Below are 20798 nucleotides of genomic sequence, written 5' to 3' on the forward strand. Positions count from 1 at the left end.
TGTTCATGTCGAGAACCGAAACGCATTTGTTGCCAGCAAACGCACGCTCACGCTTCTTATCGCTGGTCGTAAATTAGAACGGCACTGCTTATACGGGAAACAAACAGGCCTCGACAATCACGTGACGCCGTGGGTTACGGGCTATGCAGCGCAAGAACACGCCGAGCCACACCTCTGTCTATTTCGGTGTTGATTGAGCGTGCGGAGGTCATTCCTTCTCACATGGTTGATTTGATGGTACGTATACGCTGCTCCGTTCTGAACAGATAGCAGAACAGCGTTCTACGTCGGAGGTGTCGAAGCATCGCGACTACAGTGACGCGTCAGTGATATACAGCTTAATAAAACGTAGCCATCCCGGTCTAGGTGGTTAAATAGAATAGATAATGGAATAGTGATACGTTCGTATTGAATAATGGTCGTAAAATGTTTAAACGTGTATTACATGACCCGCTCGCCATAATCGTTAGTCGCCTGGGCTGCAACAGGCGTAATGAGAATGTTACGTGCGCTGTGTGAATCAGCAGTGCGTATTTTATATTTCCCGCCACACAGAAACGGCGTCATCAAAAGGACGTGTCATTGATGTAGAAACATTGGATGAAAGACTGAGACAATTCAGTTTATAGCTCGTGTATGTACACAGAACGCACTACTGCATGCAGCCCTATGCAACATTACTTAGTAAAAACACCTATCTATCCTTATCCGCTAAGGAGTACTTTAAGATGAATTCAGCCTGTTGCTGCATTGGTCTAGCAACGTGGACACCAATTAAACGTTGATTGAACTCTACGAAATGACATTCCTATACTCACTGTCAAAGAGTTTTCCTGTTTCCGAACTCTTCAAAAGTTTTTGCTATTGAACATATATATTTCAAGTGACAGAGATACATTTAGCCGCAGTCTTTACATAGTGACCCATTTATAACAGTGTAACTTTTTGAAGCATACAGAGCTTTGCTGAAAAGAGGGTTTTCAAAATCACTAAGCACTCCTTTCCTTAAAAGACATGAGCGACATAAGGGCAGAGCAAGTTCCTCAGCAAACCTTCAGAGGTATATATGCAACGTTTACAGAATTGTGCATGATATGTCATTCTGGTGTCGCTGTCTACATTAGGGGCGAATGTCAAAGCCTACTTTTTGTTAGAGCTTTGCCTCATTTTGAATGCCGACCGATGAAATCTCAGTTCGTACTGACTGGGAACGTCGCCAATCATAGAAGAATAATAATGTTAACCAAGAATATAAGCTCCCGGAAAGGGCTCATTGCAGCTACATCGAAATTTTATTAAAGATATACATGAAGTTCTCTCTCTCTCCTTTCGTAAAAACCAGCGAGTGGAATTCCCTTCAATCGCATCTAGTAGAAACCAATACTGACTGTTCTCTTGCCGTCACTATTGAACTGTGAACCGTATTGCTCAAATGTTGCGCTTCTCATGCTCATTACTCCTTGCGATTTCCATTAGTAAAGTATTTCGTTGTTCCTTCACATGTGCACCCATGGCGCGCAATCGGTATTTTATCATCAACTACATGGAGTTACATTATGCTGCATGCCTGCTTTTACATTAGCCTTCTTTTTAATATTACTCTATCTGCCCTGCTGTAATGCTCCCTTACTGCTGTCCAAACTGTAAATATGGAATTAATGAACGAAGTAAAAAAAAGAACACATATTCTCGCTAAGAGCTAAAGTGCACAGTTGTCTCCATAAGGAATGCTGAAACTGACTGCGCGACTACGACACCAATGATTAACGTGCTTGGCGAATTCTTGCGGATATCCAAGTGTAGAAAGCGTTCGTGCAAGCCGACATCGTTCCCTGGTGAACACTTGCGCACCAAAAAATTTCCACTTGAAGATTGGCTGTCATGCACTTTTGAATCGTCATAGAAAGCCGCGTGAAGACATTGTCAGGAATGCGCGTGCACTCAACGCAAGCAACCCATGAGTTCTTACAAGAGGGCATGGTCTGAGACTTAGCGCACGCTCTTCTTCATTTTCCTTTCTCGGAGAAATATCGACTCGCCTTCAGACGGGTACCGAAACACGAATCACGAAACGCTTGTGTGAGCAGGGTGTATCCCAGGAGGCACCGAGTGGGCCCACTTTGGCGAAGTTAACACACGTTGAGAACAAGACAAAAGAGTGGGGACCGAGTGACGTCAGACAACTGACTTGTTAAGCCTCAAGCTCTGGCTGATCACGGAAGGCTGAAAGAACTTGCGAGCTGCTTTGTGAGCTGCATTGCCAATTCTATAACGCCAGCTTTTAGAAAGTTCAAAGCCTTACAGCATTCGCAACATCACAGCGTTCGCAAAAGCTCCAGTGTTTTCGAAAATGTCGCACGATTTCCGCCTAAAGAAGTACAACGCAGGAGCATGCACCAAGCGCGACGAGCTTCTAGCAGGTGTTTCGCGACGAAAAGGCGACGTGCCCGGTGAGCGGCAAGCCTTGTTTCAACTAAAAGAGTTGGGCGTCCGCCATGTTCCGCTGTGGCTTCCCTTATCCGTCACAAGGCGACGTTTCCATTCATTCCAGCGCTGTTTCTGCTACCGAAGCTACAGGCAGCTTTAGAAATAGCGGGCCGAGTGTTGAGCAGATGCTGCCGGTCCTGCGTACAAATCACCCCAACCCAAGTTTAGGTTCCAAACATGCACACTGCCATTGACGCCGTGTCTTTGGTGCTCTGAGCCACTTTCGTCGGCAATTCGCAATACTCACTAATAAGGTGGCTCGGAGGCTAAGAACAAAGTTAAACGGCCTGCAACGAAGTCATTAATGCTCTTATGCACCGTGAAGGGGAGCACCAATTCTCCGCTATAGTTTCTTAATGGCTTATTTGCAAAATTAATCGCGACATTATTATTGGTCCGGGGACGCCCGAACCCATTCAGGGCTGTTCCCATGCTCGTCTGTTGTCCCTCTCTCTGAGTTTCCGAGTTCGTGGACATTTCTTTTTTTTTTTTGCGCTACTGGCACATAAAGAGCGATACCGCGGTACTGCTTTTGACAAGACAATAAGTTACGTCACTGAAACGGACTAACTACAAAAAGAAACGCTACAAAAAGCAACTGGCAGGACATGACAATACATTTTTTTACCTTCCTTTTTTTATGGTTGACTAGCTAAATGTTTTTGTGTTTGACTTGCTAAAGCGGTTGCTGCGTTGCTTCCGAATACCACACATTACATCGCTTGTCATACAACATTACTGCAGCGTATTTGACGCGTTTGGACATGTAGTTGAATACTGCACGGCTTAGGGTGAAGTAAGAAGCTGCCTGGAGGGAATGTGCTTTAGAAAAGCACTCAGCTATTTGGTCCATCAGTGTAGCATACTAAATTAATATAAATATTTATGTTCACTTTTGAAGAACGGTATACATATCCGATTCACCTTGGCACAATTGTAAGGAGAGAAATGATACACCGAGCGAGCTGACAAGAAATGACCTAATAAAAAAAACGAGAACGCTAATGTGCTGAAGGGGCTGGTGCAACTGAAACCGAACTACTTGGCGTAGTCACACAAAAGCAGAAGCTACGTTCGTGCGAGCCCATGCGCTTAGCTTTCTCTGTGCTGCCACAGAAAGTTGTCCTCGGGTGTAGTCGTGCACACAGGTCAGCTGCCTAATGAAGCATACCATCTTCTAAGCCGAGTTCGTTTTGTGGAGCCGAACTTTCGTTCATGACATGATGACAATTTGTAGAGAGTTGCGATCTCGACATGGGGTAGCACCGTTCTCAGTGTATCGAACATGTGCGTAGCATTTTGAGCCGATGACGTGTACTGGTTGTCCAAGAGCACACGATTAACGTCTACTAATGAGCACAGTAGACGTATAATTTGACGGCCTGAGACTTACCCCTCGTCGCGAGGAGTACTGTGGTATCAGAGTACGGGTAGCTTGCTGCGACCTCTTGGCAACCGATGCGTGCGTCAGACTTAGTGGAAGCACACTGTGATTTCTTGGCAGCCAGTGGGTGCGTATGTCCTCGGCGTTCCTAGGAGCGAGCTGTCTTATTTTCAAGCTTGCGTGACTGACGCGTCCCGAACATCAGCAGTCCACCTGCGGCAGAAAGCATATAATTCTTGTCCTTGAGGTATATTATTCGCAAAGGCGGACATTCTTCAACGAAAAATTGCAATACATATTCAAAATAATTAACGAGAATTCACCAATAAACACAATTACGTTGCGTCGCATATTGCAATTTACAAATTTGCAACACGATTGCACTTGAAATGAATTCCCAAGATTAGAATAACTTCTACATATTTCCCAAAGTGTAGGACGAAACACCTTGACGTTGCAGCTACTGTTGAGCTTCAATGCCTAAAATAGGGTTTTCTTGAAGAAGTGCAACAACAGTACAGTTTTATGGCGAGTTTAACGGTACGTATCTAGAAACTGGTGTCATTCTGGAAATTCATTGTAAGTGAATTCGCCTTGCGAACACATCGGCCTCAAGTCGTAAATTGTCATGTGCCGTAAAGTAACCAGTTCAGAAGTAAATGAATGAATTTTTTTTGAATAACTTCCCAGTTGAAAAACACAACAGGAAATTTTCACAGTCTGTCGTATTTTGGGACGTTGTTTCTGTAGTTCTGTTGTCTGTAGTCCTGTTGCCTGTAGTTCTGTTGCCTGTAGTTCTGTTGCCTGTAGTTCTGTTGCCTGTAGTTCTGTTGCCTGTAGTAGAAAGTTCTGTAGTTCTTGATCAATATTTTATTAAAAATTGACAGACACCTCCTTAAGGCTATGTAAATTTGTTAAGACGAAAAAGAAAAATATAAAAGTAAAAAAAAAATAAAAAAAAAACGTCCCCTCCGAGGATTCGAACTTGCGACCTCATGATTCCGAGCCCAGCATCTTACCACTGCACCACCCCTGTTATTTTTTTTTCTTTCATGGTATTTATTACAGTAGCAACAACCCGATATTCACCAGTTGTGCATAGTCAGAGAATGGAGAGCACACTGACAGTCACTCAGAGAAACGGCGTCGTTCATACTGTGGGTAGAAATGTGGTTTCACTTTAGAAGGGTGGTAAGGTTAGGCACCTCACCAAAATGGGGTACCAGTCTGGCTGGGTATCAAGTTCATCATAAACCTGCTTTAGGTGTAGGGTCATTTGGATGAAATTCACCCTTGTAGGTACAACCGTTTCGGCGTTTCTGTCCATCATTCGCGTTTTCCACAAACTGTGCATTCCGATGAGAAAAAACATATCAAAAGGTGCACTATTATCAGCGGTCGGCAGCAGGTATCGCACAGTATGAGCGTTGATGTCAAAGTCTTTTTTCAAAGTCCGTTGGAGGACATCCCAAAATAGTATGGCGTCGGTGCAGCTAATAAAACAGTGTTCAATCGTCTCTGGCACGTCACAAAGGCGACAGTTAACAGAAGAGACAAAGATACCCTTTTTCTGTAGCCATGTTTTAACCGGTATGGTTTCACTATGAACTTTATAAAAGAATGTTTTGCAGCAAGGGGATATATACATTTTACGAACTCGCTTTAGAACATCGTGACCTGGCCATTGAATGTATAGTGATCGGTAAAATGGAGGCGGAAAAAGCATGGACAATAGATCTTTGTATAACGTTTTACGCGACACAGAGTACAAGTATTCTGTGGAAAACCGAACTGTCAGGAAACGAACCGCCAAGTAAACTTCTTGCATGAACCCCCACAAGCATAAACGCGAAGAAAAATTCGAAGAAACGATTAAATCAGGTAAAGCATTAACAAGTGTGACTTGCATGAATGACCGAATTATAGGATGTGATGTATCACGAAAAAAGAAGAAACGAGACACTATTTGCCGCACATAAAGATGTACTAAACCCAGCCCACCTTCACTAACGGGCCTGAAAATATTGTCTCGCCTCATGGGCTCAAAAGTGGAAGACCATACGAAGGTCGCAAAGATTCGGTGAAAGCGTTGGATGTAGAGCCTGGCACAATGTATAACTTGCAATACATAGTAAATTTTTGTTGCCAAGAACTTATTGCAGGCCTCGGCTTTCCCAAAAATAGAAAGTCGATGTGGAATGAATGTCTGGGCGTAACCTTGCAGGGCAGAAACCTGTTCTTTCCAATAGTGTGCGCTTAATTTATATGCGTGTAGCGGCACGCCGAGATACTTTGGCGGGACACCGGTCCAATTAATGCCTGCAAACTGTTCTGGTGTATAGCACCATGCGCCAAACCATAAGCCTAAGCTTTTTGCGGAGTTCATTCGTGCTCCTGATACGCTGCCAAATGCCTCTATTTTTGATACTACCTTTTCAACACTGGACTTATCCGTGCAGAAGAACGCTAAATCATCTGCATAAGCTAAGACTTTTACTTCATTACCCAGTATATTGAAGCCATGGATGTCACTCGACTGAATTACGCTTAAGCATAGCGGTTCCAGATAAAGGGCGAATAGTAATGGGGACATAGGGCATCCTTGTTTTACCGAAGAGCAAATGGAAACTGGTTTAGAGAGTTGGCCATTAATAACTAAACGAGTGGTACAAGACGTATAGCATAGCCTAACGCCTTTAAGCACGACGGAGCCAACATTGGCATGCTCCAGAAGTGTAAATAGATAGGAGTGACTGACACGGTCAAAAGCTTTAGCAAGGTCTACCTGGAGCATTGCAAGCTGTTCAGTGGAACCGTAACAATACTGAAGGAGTGTACGGGCGATATGTATGTTGGTTTGAATGGATCTGCCCCTAATTCCACACCTCTGATGGGAACCAATGAGAATTGACATCGCAAATTGCAATCTATTCGATAAAATTTTTGCAAAAATTTTATAATCTACGTTTGACAATGTGATTGGCCTGTAGCTTTCAACAGAACGCAGTTTCTCCTTATCTGAACTTTTTGGAATTAGAACTGTGTGGGTTTTGCAAAAAGATTGCGGAAGGGCGTCTACCTCTAAGCTTGTAATAAAAATGTCCAATAATATGGGACTGATAACTGATTTGAAAGCTTTGTAAAATTCACAGGAAAGTCCATCAGGGCCGGGTGTTTTCGACAGAGGCAGCTGATCAATAGCTAGCTCAATTTCTTGTATCGTAAGGGTATCACTAATGCATGCAGAGTCATCATCCTGTAAAGGTTTTACAAGAGACACAAAACTCTCTAAAACTTTTGCATCGTGATCATCGGGCCGAGCACTAAACAACACACTGTAGTAAGTTTCGAACTTAGAAATTATGTCATTCGTATTTGTTAAAAGAGTACCTTCGGAGTATATTACCGGAATTACTTTGGAAACAGCGTGACGTCGCTCGTCAAGTAAAGCTTGACGTGTTGGTTGCTCAGACTGCAGAGCGCGCATGTTTCGAGATCGAACTCGCGCACCTCTGTAACGCAGTGCATCATACTTTTGCAACTCACATTTAAGATTTTCTATGTCAACAATGTAAGTGCCTGGAATTTCGCATTCCATCTGGTAAAGGTTGTGTAGGCTCTTAAGAAGTAATGTTTCTTCATTCTTTCTATAGAATGCTTTCAGCGATCCAATTTCTATAGCCACTGTACGAACCTCTTGTTTAAAGAGTTCCCAAGCTGCAAATAACGGCAAGTCAGTAGAAAGAGAATTTTTTAGGGTCATGCGTACGCGATTAATAAAATCCTGATCATTTAGGAGGTCAGAGTTAAGCTTCCAGAGTGCCCACTGTGGTCGGAAATTGGTTGCAGATTTCTCACCAATCTTTGCGATAACGATGCAATGATCCGAGAACGAAACTGGGATAGTAGTGCAGGACAGTTCCCGGGAGAGGAGTGATGAAGAAACATAAATCCGATCAAGGCGGGCATAAGAGCGACCTTGAATTCGTGTATAAGAGCGAGCTCCCTGTCCCGACACTCCTATATCAACGAGCCCTGCATTTTCTATTATGTTAGACAAGACTTCACCACTCCTGTCCCGCTGAGTGTTAATGCCGCTTCGATCGCACGGATCACATACACAATTGAAATCGCCCATTAACACAATGCAACGATCACAGTCCATTAGAGTACGCAGAGTATCAAATAAGACAATTCGTTTTGCAGCGTCATTAAATGCATAGACGTTGACTAATCGCCATGGCACACCCTGCATCACAAAATCACAGCATATATATCGGCCTTCAGCGTCTACATGGTAACTAAGTGCTGAACAAAGTAGGCTCTTTTTCAGAAACAGGAACAGTCCGCGGATAAACCAAGAGCGTGTGAAACGCAGACGTTATATTCAGACAGAAAAGGTCGCAAAGCCCTTTCTGTCTCGTCATCACTCTCAATCTTCGTCTCCTGCACGGCGACGAAGTCGAGCCGCTTCCTAGACAAAAGCCGGCGAAGCTGCGCCTGTTTCTGCAAAGACCTAAGGCCTCTCACGTTCAAAGTTGCGAAGAGAAGTTGCTGGGACAGGGCCATGGTGAATACCAACTATTTAGACCTAATTCTCTATGCGGTCGGTCTTAGAGGGTAACGGTGAGGCTCCCTCCGAACCCTCACCAGGCCTCCTGGACCTTGATCGCCGGCACTGTCCTGAGTGTGTCGATGTTTTGCGGCGACGTGCTTTCCTTGTGGTACTGGCCGTCTCGCTGTCCGTGCTTGATTCTGATCTGTTAGTCGCACGGCGCTTCGGAATTGACGTATCCGCGCTACTTCGTCTGTCTTCTGACAGCATAGCGCACGTGTTGACGTGCTTCGGTGTAGCAGATGAGTCATCAGCGGCTGTCTCATTCGCTGGCTGGGCGGCAACTGTCTGCGTAGTAGCGGGCACTTCTTTCTCTTCGCTACTTTCTTTTTCCACGGGCGGTTCTGCGATGTCATTGTCTTCAACATGTAGAGGGGCTTTACTGGCACAGCTGGTATTCGCGGAAGAGGGAACGTCTCCCGTTGCGTCGAGAACCTCAGTAACATCCATTATGTGTTCCTGCAGGCTTTCTTCTGGAGGCCTTGTCCTGTGTCGTAGCTTGTCGGCGTATGTCACAACACATTCTTCATCTGTGTGGCCAAAGCGTCGGCAGGCTTCACAACGTGGGGTTCTGCAGTTTCGACGAATGTGCCCAACCTTGTTACAGCGGAGACAAAGTGGGGGCCGGCCTGGAATCAATACAAGGCTCTGCACTCCACAAACGTGTAGCAGATGTGGAACGTCTCCCACGCCGACTCCATCGGCAAGAGTCAACACCACGTCACGATTTAGGGTACGCATTTGCTCCATTTCCGATACTCTCCAGCTTTCTGCTGATATAGACTTCACTTTCCCGTAAGCCTGGAGCGCTTCTCGAATGTAATCGTCTGCCAAACGCTCAGGAAGCCATAAAAGCTTCATTTTCACTTCTGTGGGCTCGGGGTCAATAACGAGGCAGCGTCTACCTTTTACGGATAATTCTCCGCACGTGACTAGCTTTGATTTTGTAATTGATGATTTGCACGTCACCATCCACACGTGTGACATCTGAAATTGACCGATGGAACTTATTTCCTTCAGGTCAATAACGTTCCGAAGGGCGTCTCTGAAGTCTTGGGCTCTGTACGGTCGACCACTTAAGTCAGCATGCAGGAAAACGGAGTCCACAACCAGCTTACCGGTAGGAAGACGAGGTATCACAACACGGTAGTCATTGCTGCTGGCTGAAGCCTGAGCAGCACCTCGGCCAGGGGCCGATAAATCCTTTGGAGCGGAGAACATGAAAAAAGCGACCGTTCGGAACGCCGTCTTCTTCTTCCTCCTGCACCACCCTGCACCACCCCTGTTTTTTTCTTTATTCACAAAATGACATACATAAAAACACGTTGGACTACTTGGACCAACGTGACAAGCTAAAATTTCTTGAAATTCACTAATTCATCAAGATTACCCAACCAGTCAGGCGGATCTGCCTGTACACGATATATCTCACGTATGAAAATAATGCTTTCAACAAAATTTTCTCGCGCTGGGCGCGCATTCACATCGGCGTGCGTTACCGCCATCCGTGTCTTCCAAAGACTATGGAGGCCCAGGAGCATTATCATGTCATACGGAAAGCCCTGATGGCTATCTGCCGGCAGGAAACGTATACCCTGTGCTGTTATCGGCAGTTCCTTTTTAAGAGTTCTTTGCAAGACATCCCAATAAAAAATTGCATCCCAACACTCAATGAAAGCGTGCTCAATGGTCTCCGGCTTGTTACATAGTGCACAGTTGGTCGTCCATGGTACACACTGCACCACCCCTGACATGCTTTTCTAGTGTACATTTTGGCCATGTGAACAGTACGACGTGCTGATGCGCTGGTGTTTACATTTGCATTTTAAGAGCCAAGATCCGCTATCACTCCACCGCGTCAAGTGCCGCATCTCTAGAAGAGCAAGAGTGTTCGTACCATCGACCGGTACATCGTGGAGTGCTTGAACATCGATACTGATGTACGATATCCATATTAAGTAAGGAGGAAATAACTTTAATGTGTCCTGAGGAACCCCTCCCCACCCACTCATGGTTTAGTGGGCGACAGGGGTCGCTGGCCGCGCCCACGTTGGGACGGGAAGCCCGTGAGCCTCCGCCCTTTCGTGAGCCCTCTGGACGGCCCGGAGCTGGGTCTGGTGGTCGTCGCTTTGCAGGGCGTCCACCCAGTCTTCTTCTTTAGTGAACACGGTGCCGCTTAACGCGGAGCATTGCCAAAGCATGTGCGCTAGCGAGCAGTAAGATTCGCCACAATCCGGACATTGCGGCTCTACTTCTGGTGAATAACGGCTCAGTCTGCCTCTCGAGGGGAACGACCCTGTCTGAAGCATTCTGAATATCGATGACTGTGGTCGAGTGAGTTTAGCGTGGGGGAGTGGGAAGGTCCTCCTCGACAGCTGATAGTGTGTTGTTATTTCGTTGAAGGTGAGCAGCGGGTCTCGGTGCTCCCCTCCCTCCCCGCCACCTCGCTCCCCACGATCGCCGCGGTGCGTGAATCATCGCGCGCGTCCGTGCGCCAGCTCGTTGGCGTTGGGAAATTCGGGGTGCACGTCGGCCCCCATGTGGGCTGGAAACCATTTGACGAGGTGCTGACCCGCGGCTCCCTCGCTGCCGAGGACGGCCGCCGCTTCCCGGGATATCGAGCCCGAGGCGAATGCTCTTGCCGCCGATCGCGAATCTGTGTAGACGTAAGGACGTTCGGGGTCTCTCATTGCCATGGCTATTGCCACCTGTTCGGCCACTTCGGACGTTACCCCCTTGACCGATGCTGCGTTAATTATTGTGCCATCCCAGCTTACCGAGACGGCCGCGTACCGGTCGCTGCGCCCATACTGGGCCGCGTCTACAAATGCCGCCAGGCCCGGGCAGTTGGCGGTCGATTTCAGCAGTGCTCGGGCCCTCGCCTTTCGGCGCCCCTCGTTGAATTGCGGGTGGACATTTCTCGGAAGCGGTTCCACCTTGAAAGTGCCCCTTACCGCCGCGCTGAGCGCAATCTTGTGTGCGTTGCACTCTGCCTTGGCATTTATCCCTGCTTCTTCTAGGATGCGCCTGCCGGCCCTGGTGGTCGACAGCCGCACGACCTGTGCCTTGGTCTGCGCTTCGATGATTTCTGATAGTGAATTGTGGACCCCTAACCGATCGAGCTGCTCCGTGCTTGTAGTGATCGGGAGACCTAGCACCCTTTTGACGCTCTTGCGCATCAGTGTCTCTATTTTGGCCGCGTCTCTCTTGGTCCATTTTAGCGCCGAGGCTACGTAATTGACGTGACTCATGAGGAAGGCGTGGTAAAGTCTGATGAGACTGCTCTCGCTGAGCCCTCCTCTGCGGTTCGTCACCCTGAGGATCAGCCGGAGCATGTTCTCCGTTTTGGACGTTAGTTTCATGACAGTTTGTGTGTTACCACCTTTCGCCTCAATTAGCAGCCCCAGGATTCGTATAGTGTCCACTCTGGGAATCGGCTGGCCGGCATTCGTATGTAATTTGATCGGTATTTGATCGATCGGCGTCAAATTCCTCATGCCTTGTTTTGAGGGCCTGTACAGCAACAGTTCCGATTTGTTGGGTGACAGACGGAGTCCCGTTTCCTTCAGGTACTCTTCCGTTGTGTCCAGCGCCTCTTGAAGAGCCTGCTCGACTTCTGCGTCGGACCCTCCCGGGCACCACACCGTAATGTCGTCTGCGTACAGGGCGTGATTGACGTTGGTCACTCTCGTGAGCCGGTCAGAGAGCCCTTTCATTGCCAGATTGAATAATAGTGGGGAGAGCACCGCCCCTTGTGGGGTGCCCCTCGCGCCCAGCGTGTACCAGTCGGACGTGGCCTGTCCAATTTTGATCGTGGCTTTCCTGTCTCTGAGGAAGGAGCCTATGTAAGAGTGGAATTTCCGGCCGAGCCCCATCATCGAGATCGTTTCCATTAGAAATCTGTGTTTGACCGTGTCGAACGCTTTCGTTAGGTCCAGGGCCAGTATGCCCCTGGTGTCTCTGGTCATGCCGTCAATTATATGCTTTTTGAGTAGCAACATTACGTCCTGTGTGGAGAGGCCCGGTCTGAAGTCCACCATGTTATGTGGGAAGAGGCCCTCTCTCTCTATGTACCGGGATACTCGGTTATGTATGGCATGTTCGGCCGTCTTGCCTACGCACGAGGTGAGCGATATTGGCCGCATGTTCTCCGCCGCAAGTGGTTTACCGGGTTTCGGTATAAGTATGACCGAGGCCTCTTTCCACACCTCTGGTACTTCTCCCGTTTCCCACACTCTGTTGATTTCTTCGGTGAGCTTCTCGACCGACCTTCCGTCTAGGTTCCTCAACAGTTTGTTCGAGACCCCGTCCGGGCCTGTAGCGGAGCGTCCGTTGAGGCCTTGTAAGGCATCCCAAATTTCTGATTCCGTGAAAGGCGCGTCGAGTTCTTCGACCTCTGCCCCGGCGTATTGTGGATAGTCGCCGTCGCCTGACGGGCCCAGTGGCAGATACGTCTCCGCCAGCTCCTTTAGGAACTCGCTTTCCGTTTTGCCCTGCTCCTTTTGCTTTTGTAAAATCCTATCGATTGCCAATCTCTGACTTCCTTTGGATTGTTTGTCGTCTAACAGTTGCTTTAGGAGGTTCCATTTGCGCCCGGTTCTCATTTGTCCGTCTACCGACGCGCACACCTCGTTCCACTGTTGCTTGGAAAGCTCGATCGAGTGCGCTTCGATTTCCCGGTTTAGTGCCGCTACTTTCTTTCGTAGTCTGCGATTCAGTCTTTGCGTTTTCCACCTGGCCGTGATGGAATTCTTTGCCTCTAATAGGTGTGCCAATCTCGCGTCCATCCTTTCCACGTTCAGTTCAGTTTGGACAACCTTCGTCGCGGTGTTAACGTCCTCTTTGAGCCTTCTAAAAAGACTGTCTAGATCTGCGTATTCGTTTGTGTCTTCCTTCCTTATTTTGCGGAAGGCGTCCCAGTCGGTGACCTTAAATTCTCTCGGTGGTGCCGCCCTGATGGGGATCGTGACCGCCAGTATGTAGTGGTCGCTGCCGAGGTTCTCGTGCAGGTTGCGCCACTCGGCCCCTCGCACGTTCTTGACGAAGGTCAGGTCGGGCGTCGTGTCCCGCGCCACCGACGTGCCTAGTCGAGTCGGATAGCGGGGGTCCGTCACCAGCTCTAGCGAGCACGTAGTGACTGCCACCAATAGCCGCTCTCCCTTAGGCACTGGCCTTGCGTAACCCCATGCTCCGTGGGGCGCGTTAAAATCTCCTGCCACTATGAGTGGGGCCCCCCTGGCCATTGAGGCCGCCTTCGTTATTATCGATGTGAACGACTGTCTGTGGTCAGAGGGCGGGCTGTACACGTTCACTACGAATACGCTGTTTTTCAGCCAACTGTTCGGTATGAGTTCGATCACGGTTACCTCCGCTTTCGCGTTGCCTAATTTCAAATCTCGTTCCTGGAAAGAGCATTTGTTCGCGACGAGGGTCGCCACTCCGCGCTTACCCTGTTCGAATTTCGACGAGGCGACCCGGTAGCCGGGCAGGGACACCTCGCTACCCAAAGTTTCTTGTAATATTATGACGTGCGGTTTGTCCGCCTGTGAGGCAACGAACTGTAGCAGCGGAGCCTTGCGCTTTTTGAAGCTAGCGCAATTCCACTGCCACACTAACAGCTCTCTAGTTGAGTTGGTCGCCATGATTGATGCCTTGGATTTGTTTAGCACCCAGAGGTGCCACGTGTGCTTCGATACGCGTCACTCTTGCCGCGAGCGCTACCATGCTCTCCGCTAGTTGCTGGACCATTAGCTGCAGTGAGCTAATCGACTGCTTAATTCCCAATAGGACGCTACTGGACTCGGGTTCCGCCGGGTTTCCCTCCTCCGTCAGGGGAGGGGCCCTGCGTTTGACCGAGCGAACCGACTGCTCCCCTTGCGGGGTCGGTGTACTTTGCGGCACCTGCTGCTGCTGTTGGTCGACTAGCTGAGGAGTGGAACCGTGTTTCCGAAACGATTCGAAATCCGCCCTCATTTGCTGAATCTCCGCCTTGAGGCGCGCGTTTTCTTCCGCTAGCTGAGCTATTCTAGAGTCTTCCTTGTTATGCTTTGGCAATGCAACCTGCGTTACCTTTGATTGTGAAGGCGGTTTTGGCTTGGCCCGGTCCGCCCAGGTCGGCCCTTCTTGAATGCGCACTTGGGAGCGGGAGCGCCCCCTGGAGCGAGAACGGCCTCTCGATCGGCTGCGCTGTTGTAGTGTCGGCATCGTCGAACGTCCTCCTCTGGGGGCACTTGACACGCTGGAATCACGTGATCTACTCTCTAGCTGTTGCGGATGGCTTTGCAGCTGCGATTTCTTCGCATTTCTGCGTCGGCGCCTCCTGCGCCGCACGACGTAAGGGATTTGGTATCGTTGCTTGCACTTGCTGTCCGCCGTCGGGTGTTGGCCCCCGCAGAGGGCGCACTTGGGCGAGCACTGGTGGTCTGCAGCCGGGTCGTTGGCTCTGCAGCCGCGGCACCTCTTCGTGTCAGGATTAGGACAGACGTCGACTCTGTGACCCAAGTCACCGCACCCGTAGCACACGTCGTTCTGCCGCCTGTAGAGCGTGCAGCGTATTAGGCTTACGCCACACATGACGTAGTTCGGCACTTTCATGCCGTTGAAGAGCACTACCACCGTCGAGGTGTTTTTGATCCGCTTGGCTTCCAAAGCCATGGGATTTCTTTGGTTCACGATCATGGCCTGAAGCTGGGCCTCGTTGATTTCGGGGTCCACTCCTCTGATGACCCCCTTGCACGTGTTGTCCGGCGCCGCAATGTATGCGGCCACATTGTATGCGCCTTCTCTTAGGTGAAGCTTTTGAACTCCGGCGTATGCGTTCGCGTTCTTCTCGGTTGGCGTGGACACGACGAGAATGTTTTGGGTTGCGTTCGGACAAACGATGTCTTCCTCGGTCTCGTTCGGCGGGAGTGAGGCCGCCATTGCTAGCGCTTGCGCCAGGCGAATCTGACTCACTTTTTTTACGTCGAGGCCGTCTCTCGGCCTCACTATGATGCGAATGTGGTCCCTCGGTAGCCGGAGGAGCCTCGATGCGGCGACGAGGCGCTTGACCGCGCTCTGCGGGCCGGCCGTGCGGCGGCCGCCCTTCGTCTCTGCTCGTCCCTCGTTGCCTCGGTCCGGAACGGTCGGTCCCGGTGTGGCCTTCTTTTTTCTGCCCATGGCCGTCGTCCAGCCAGGGCGATTCGCTTCTTCTTGGGAGATGTCCTCTCCCGGCACGACGGTCTCCATAGCGGGCATACTGCCGCGCACACGTACGAGCGAGGCCTGGGCCTGCTCGCTCCTCGCCCCCGACGATAGGCCTAGTCGGGTAAGGCTAGCTGAGCCGCGGCGTGGTCCGAACTAAAAAGCCTCGGAAATGGAAAAGAGTTCACTGACGGGAAGAAAAATCGGACATCGGCGTGTTCCTTAGAAGAAACTGCGTCGAATAGTGCACATTTCGTTGTTAGGAATCACAGAAATCAGTCCGAAAACGAGCACAGAAGCGGGAGCCGAACATTCCACATACGCACTGGTCCCATATTAAGTAACAAATTCAGAAATAGACAACGTTGACTTTTAGGGTTATTACTGCTACTTTCGACAGTTGTCTTTCGTTCTTTACACTTCTGAGCGCGCATATAATTCGTGTGTTCAATGCAAAATAGCTACATAAACATTCGTGGATGAGAGTTCTTTCTGACAGCATACTGGCTTCTCACGGCAGCACTGTACCAGATTAATGAAACCCGAGCGAGACAGCTTTTCACGCAACTTAGTGGAACATTCCAAATCTTGTTTAGCGCTTCGCATAAGCTTGTGAAATATTCCTGGGAAATTAAGTAATGTGTCAGTGTAACAGCACATGTAAGTCCACAGGCCTGTGTGCCACATCTTACCAAAAACAAGAAAACAAAACGGATACGCAGCCATTCCCGCAGATGGTATGATTTTGATCAGCGGCCGATTTTGAGGAGGCCGGTAGGGCGTTGCTGCTGCCGCGTCGTCACGGTACAATTATAACTATTCGCCACGTCGACTTTAATACCGGTGTCGGTGCCATTATCATTGCCGGCTTCAGAGAAGCGCGATTGAATACCGCGCAAGAGAAAAGTACAGTGTACACCACCGATGCGAAACTAACATACAATTTTAAAGGGCCGTGACGGAAAGCGCTTCTGTTGCGACTTCAGAACTCTTGTTCTGAAGGCCAATAGTTATGAAGTCGCAACAGAAACGTTCTGTCGCGACTTCATAACTATTGGCCTTCGCGACAGAATGCTTCTGTTGCGACATCAGAATTTCTGTCGTAACGTCAGAAATGTCTCTCAATTAAGAAATGTCAAGAACTTATGTCGTACAACAGAATTTCTGTAGTTGCGACATGAATTCCTCTTGTCTTTTTCAACTGGGCACTACAGAAGCATGTCGCATCGCACAATTTCAGTGCACTTCTGTTGTCATCATTGGGTACATGTTGCGACGATAGGTTTCTGTTGTGGAACAGTTCTCTGTAGTACAACAGAAGTTTGTCCATTACTTCAGGAACACTTCTGTTATGACAACTGGGGGCCTGTTGCAATGATAGGTTTCTGTCGTACAACAACATTTTTCTGTAGTACAACAGAAGTTGGTCGCATTACTTCAGGAACACTTCTGTTGTGACAATTGGGGGCCTGTTGCCACAATAGGTTTCTGTAGTATTTCAACAGCTCTCTGTAGCACTGCAGAAGTTTTTCGGGTTACTTCAGGAACATTTCTGTTGGGACAACAGGGTGCCTGTAGTGATGACAAGTTTTTCTGTAGTGCTACAAAAATATGTTGTAGAGCTTCAGCTTTCTGTTGTAACAACAGACATACGACAGACTACTTCTGTAGTCACAACAACAAATGTCTGTTGTACATCAGAAAAGTCTGTCGCTCCATCAGGAATCTGTAGTTACTACAGAAAAATCCTGTTGTACAACAGAAATTTCTGTAGTACTGAACACAACCTCTGTTGTCATTTTCAACTGGGTTCGTTTTAATTTTTCGTGCAAGTAATGTCTGCCTCTTTGAATATTCCAGCTCAAGGACTAGAATTATGTCTTATCTGCAACAGGCAAATTTGAAAATTTTCGTAAAACTTAAGAATGGTCACCTGGTATAGTAAGTGAAAAAAGCACCGGGCAGGTGTTGATGGGGACTAAAATTAGAAGCAAGAGCAAATCAGGTCAGACCAACTAAAGCGCACGAAGCCATTGAATATGATATCATCTAGTTCAGGAAGGAACGTGGTCATGGTTTTGCAGAGCACAACGAAGGCATCAAGAATCGGGTAATTCTCGTAAATATGCAAAGCAGGTAGTTAGCAAATGTTCGCCTTTTGTTCAGCAGTTCTAGGTATTAAGGGTGGCTGCGTGATTTGCAAAGCATTGGGATTTGCTGCCTCTGAGAGGGACATGCACAGAAGCGTGACGTAATGACAAAGTAAATGAACTATTTACGTTAGAAACTCAGTTTTCACAAGCATCAGTGGCCTGCCAACTCGCCTCCTCACGATCTAAGCGTTCGCGAAACGAACAACAGGGGCCGCCACCTTCGTTGCGGCGGAGGAGAAAAAAAAGCGAGATTTATGGCCAATCACTAATGAAATAGGCGACACCTCGCGACCACTCTCGGTCTCGCTCGCCGCAAAGAGAGAGAGAGAGAGAGAGAGAGAGAAAGGAGGGCAGGGACCTAATAAATACGATATGTCTGCCCACTGAGGAGAAGAAAAAAAAAGAGTTTCGCTGGTGCAGCTTTCAAAACAAAGGCCTGTAGCTGTCTGACACGCCCGGCTACTGGGCTTCAAAGCCGAATTGTGGCCATTCGTATTGTCATGGTGGTCAGCGAACCACGCGCACATGCCTGTTACATACGGCCGGTTTTGCCACTGTCACTTTATTAATATTCCGCCGAGAGGATCTACCGTTTGTCCGTCGACAGCAGGGCTGTCTCCATTATTGGATCATTCTTTTTTTTTCACAATGGAGGTGTATTAGCGACTGGTGCTGCACAGAGCGTCGATTCCTTTCTAATCGAATTTTTTACGTCTGCTAGAAGCACACAATAATGCGAGCCAACTGTACTTTATCAATGTCAGAACGCTTTCTGACGGCATGGCCAAGAGTTCGTGATGCCGGTAAAACCGGAGCTTCATGGATATGTAACTACTTACATAGTTTCAAATCACGTGGGACAAATAATTGATCGCTTTTTTTAATTTGGCACGTATATTAACTCAGCGACTTTTTATTTTGGCATCTGTGACTTGCCGCGATAGCTCAGTGGTAATGACGCTCAGCCTCTAAGTGCAAAATCACGGGTTGTATTGCCAACTGCTGACGACACATTCCAACAAGGACTGAGTCTGTCTACTTGCACCGTTTAGCTACATACTAAATAACGACAGATTTACATTTGTTCGTTGGCCTCCCGTGCAGTAACCCACTGTGCAGCTGTTGGACGATAAGTTCAAATATAAACATCTGCTGCTGCTGCACATAAACAAACTGGACGTTAAGGTAAATCTCGTCACATAGGCACATGAGATCTAGGAAGCTATACAAACAGGTCAATGGCATAATTTAATAATTCACCACAATTTCCATGAGCAACCACGTATGCTATATCACACAGGCGGGTAATCTGATGCTAATCGCATTTGAAGGACAGGACAAAACCGAAATTATTGCTGTTAATTTTTATGCGCCCTCAAGGAAGGACGATTCTCATTTTTTTCAAGCTCGCTGTTTTCATGTAGTACGTGCAGTATATTGCCATATTGTGGAACATTTTCGCCATTACAACTTCCACACTGTGCCTTCAAACACCCATTCAGAGCGCATTCCACGACTATGTCAGCTCATAAGCAACACGCGTTCAGTTTTTTCCAGGACGTTCAAGTAATGGATACGTACTATAATTTAACCCGGGCTCCGCAATTGCACATTTACCTTCAAATACCCCTCTCTCTCGGTCTCTTGGGGTGGAATATGCCAACGCGCTCATAGTTAATGATCAATAATGATAATCACGAATATAACGAATACATATATGACATAGCAACTAATATATAATATGAAAGGAATGCTGGAGATGATGCATTGCCGCTAAAGGCATACGCAGCATTTAACGCGAATATTTTTGTCATAACCTGAATGGCTAACGCAATCTTAGAGACCGTTCGCCATGGTGTGTCTAATATCTTGCTTCTGTCTCTTGCCCTTGACGTCTTAAACCTGCCTCTTTGGAATGTAGGGCTCTTCTTTCCAGAACAACTGATCGACGTTCTTTCTTCGCTAACTGCCTCCGACAGATGTGGACCCACAGCCGGGACGCACCGAGCCCGTCTCGGTGTGGGCCGCTCAATGTCTCACCTCATGGCGGGAATGCGAACAAGGATGTGGGAGCACGTGCAGGAGTAAGACAAGATCCTCCTCAAATCTCGCGCCCTATCCAATGCAGACGTTGGGTAACGTAATGGCGTTTCTTGTTGCAAAGAGCACGCAGTCAGTGCCCGAAGCGGCGTTGTTTAAGAGGGCGTTTTAAAGCAAAATTCGGAGGCGGAATCAAGGAATTTCTGGAAAACTGGAATGAGCCCTGCTCATACACTGCGGGAACCAGTTCTCTAAAATTCTGCAGCAAAAGTGGCCACCGGATGAGCATAGAGGGAAGGTTCAAGATGGTGCGTAGTCTTTTGACCTGCACTGAATGCTAAAGTAAGTTGTACGAAGGCTCTATTATATCGACAGTACGTGTGACTTTTTCTTGACCACCACTCTGTCGCATGTAACCTCGATGTCATTTCTTGAATTACTTTGCTTCTACACCAAAGGATACCACGTTCCAGCATGTCTTAGATGAAACAGTGTGTTAAGCACCATGTCAGGAAACATGGTATTGTTTCACACATCGGTGTACTGTCGCCCGTGCAAGCGTCTCTAGAACATCTAACCTGTTTCACTGGCCCCTTTTTTTGTCAGTATTATAATACGGCACCGTAGTGTTCATTATTAGAAATTCGCAAAGGGACAAATATTACGCAAAAACACATAATAGATGCTTCTGTCATCTTTATCCCTTCGTGATTTACTAAATGTGAGTTCACACCAACTCGCCCAGCTCATCACTTCGTTAAACCCCACTCTTGAATGCCTTTAGGTAAACATCGAGGTGCAAGACGGTCGCGCCAGCGACAAATATGTGACTGTCGGAGGCTTACATGCTTTTGTGGTGGCTGACACGCACCTGATGGTCATATCCCTCATAGGAGTCTCTAGGATTCATGTACTGTGAACCGGCTAAGCGGGTGCC

The 20798-nt window shown here is 48.0% G+C and overlaps 1 protein-coding gene across 3 annotated transcripts in view; it reads right to left on the minus strand.

Moving 5' to 3' along the window:
- Positions 1-20798, minus strand: part of LOC135902081 (uncharacterized) — a 651905-nt gene that overhangs the window by 305293 nt on the left and 325814 nt on the right. For all 3 annotated transcript variants that reach the window (XR_011513945.1, XR_011513944.1, XM_070537064.1), the window contains exon 4: positions 3881-4084. Coding sequence is in view for 1 of the 3 variants with exons in the window: in XM_070537064.1 (XP_070393165.1) it covers positions 4073-4084 (12 nt within the window). In the remaining 2 variants the exon portion in view is untranslated. The remainder of the gene's footprint in view (positions 1-3880; positions 4085-20798) is intronic.

The sequence above is a fragment of the Dermacentor albipictus genome, chromosome 4 (assembly GCF_038994185.2).
Source record: "Dermacentor albipictus isolate Rhodes 1998 colony chromosome 4, USDA_Dalb.pri_finalv2, whole genome shotgun sequence".
In the NCBI taxonomy this organism is placed as follows: domain Eukaryota; kingdom Metazoa; phylum Arthropoda; class Arachnida; order Ixodida; family Ixodidae; genus Dermacentor; species Dermacentor albipictus.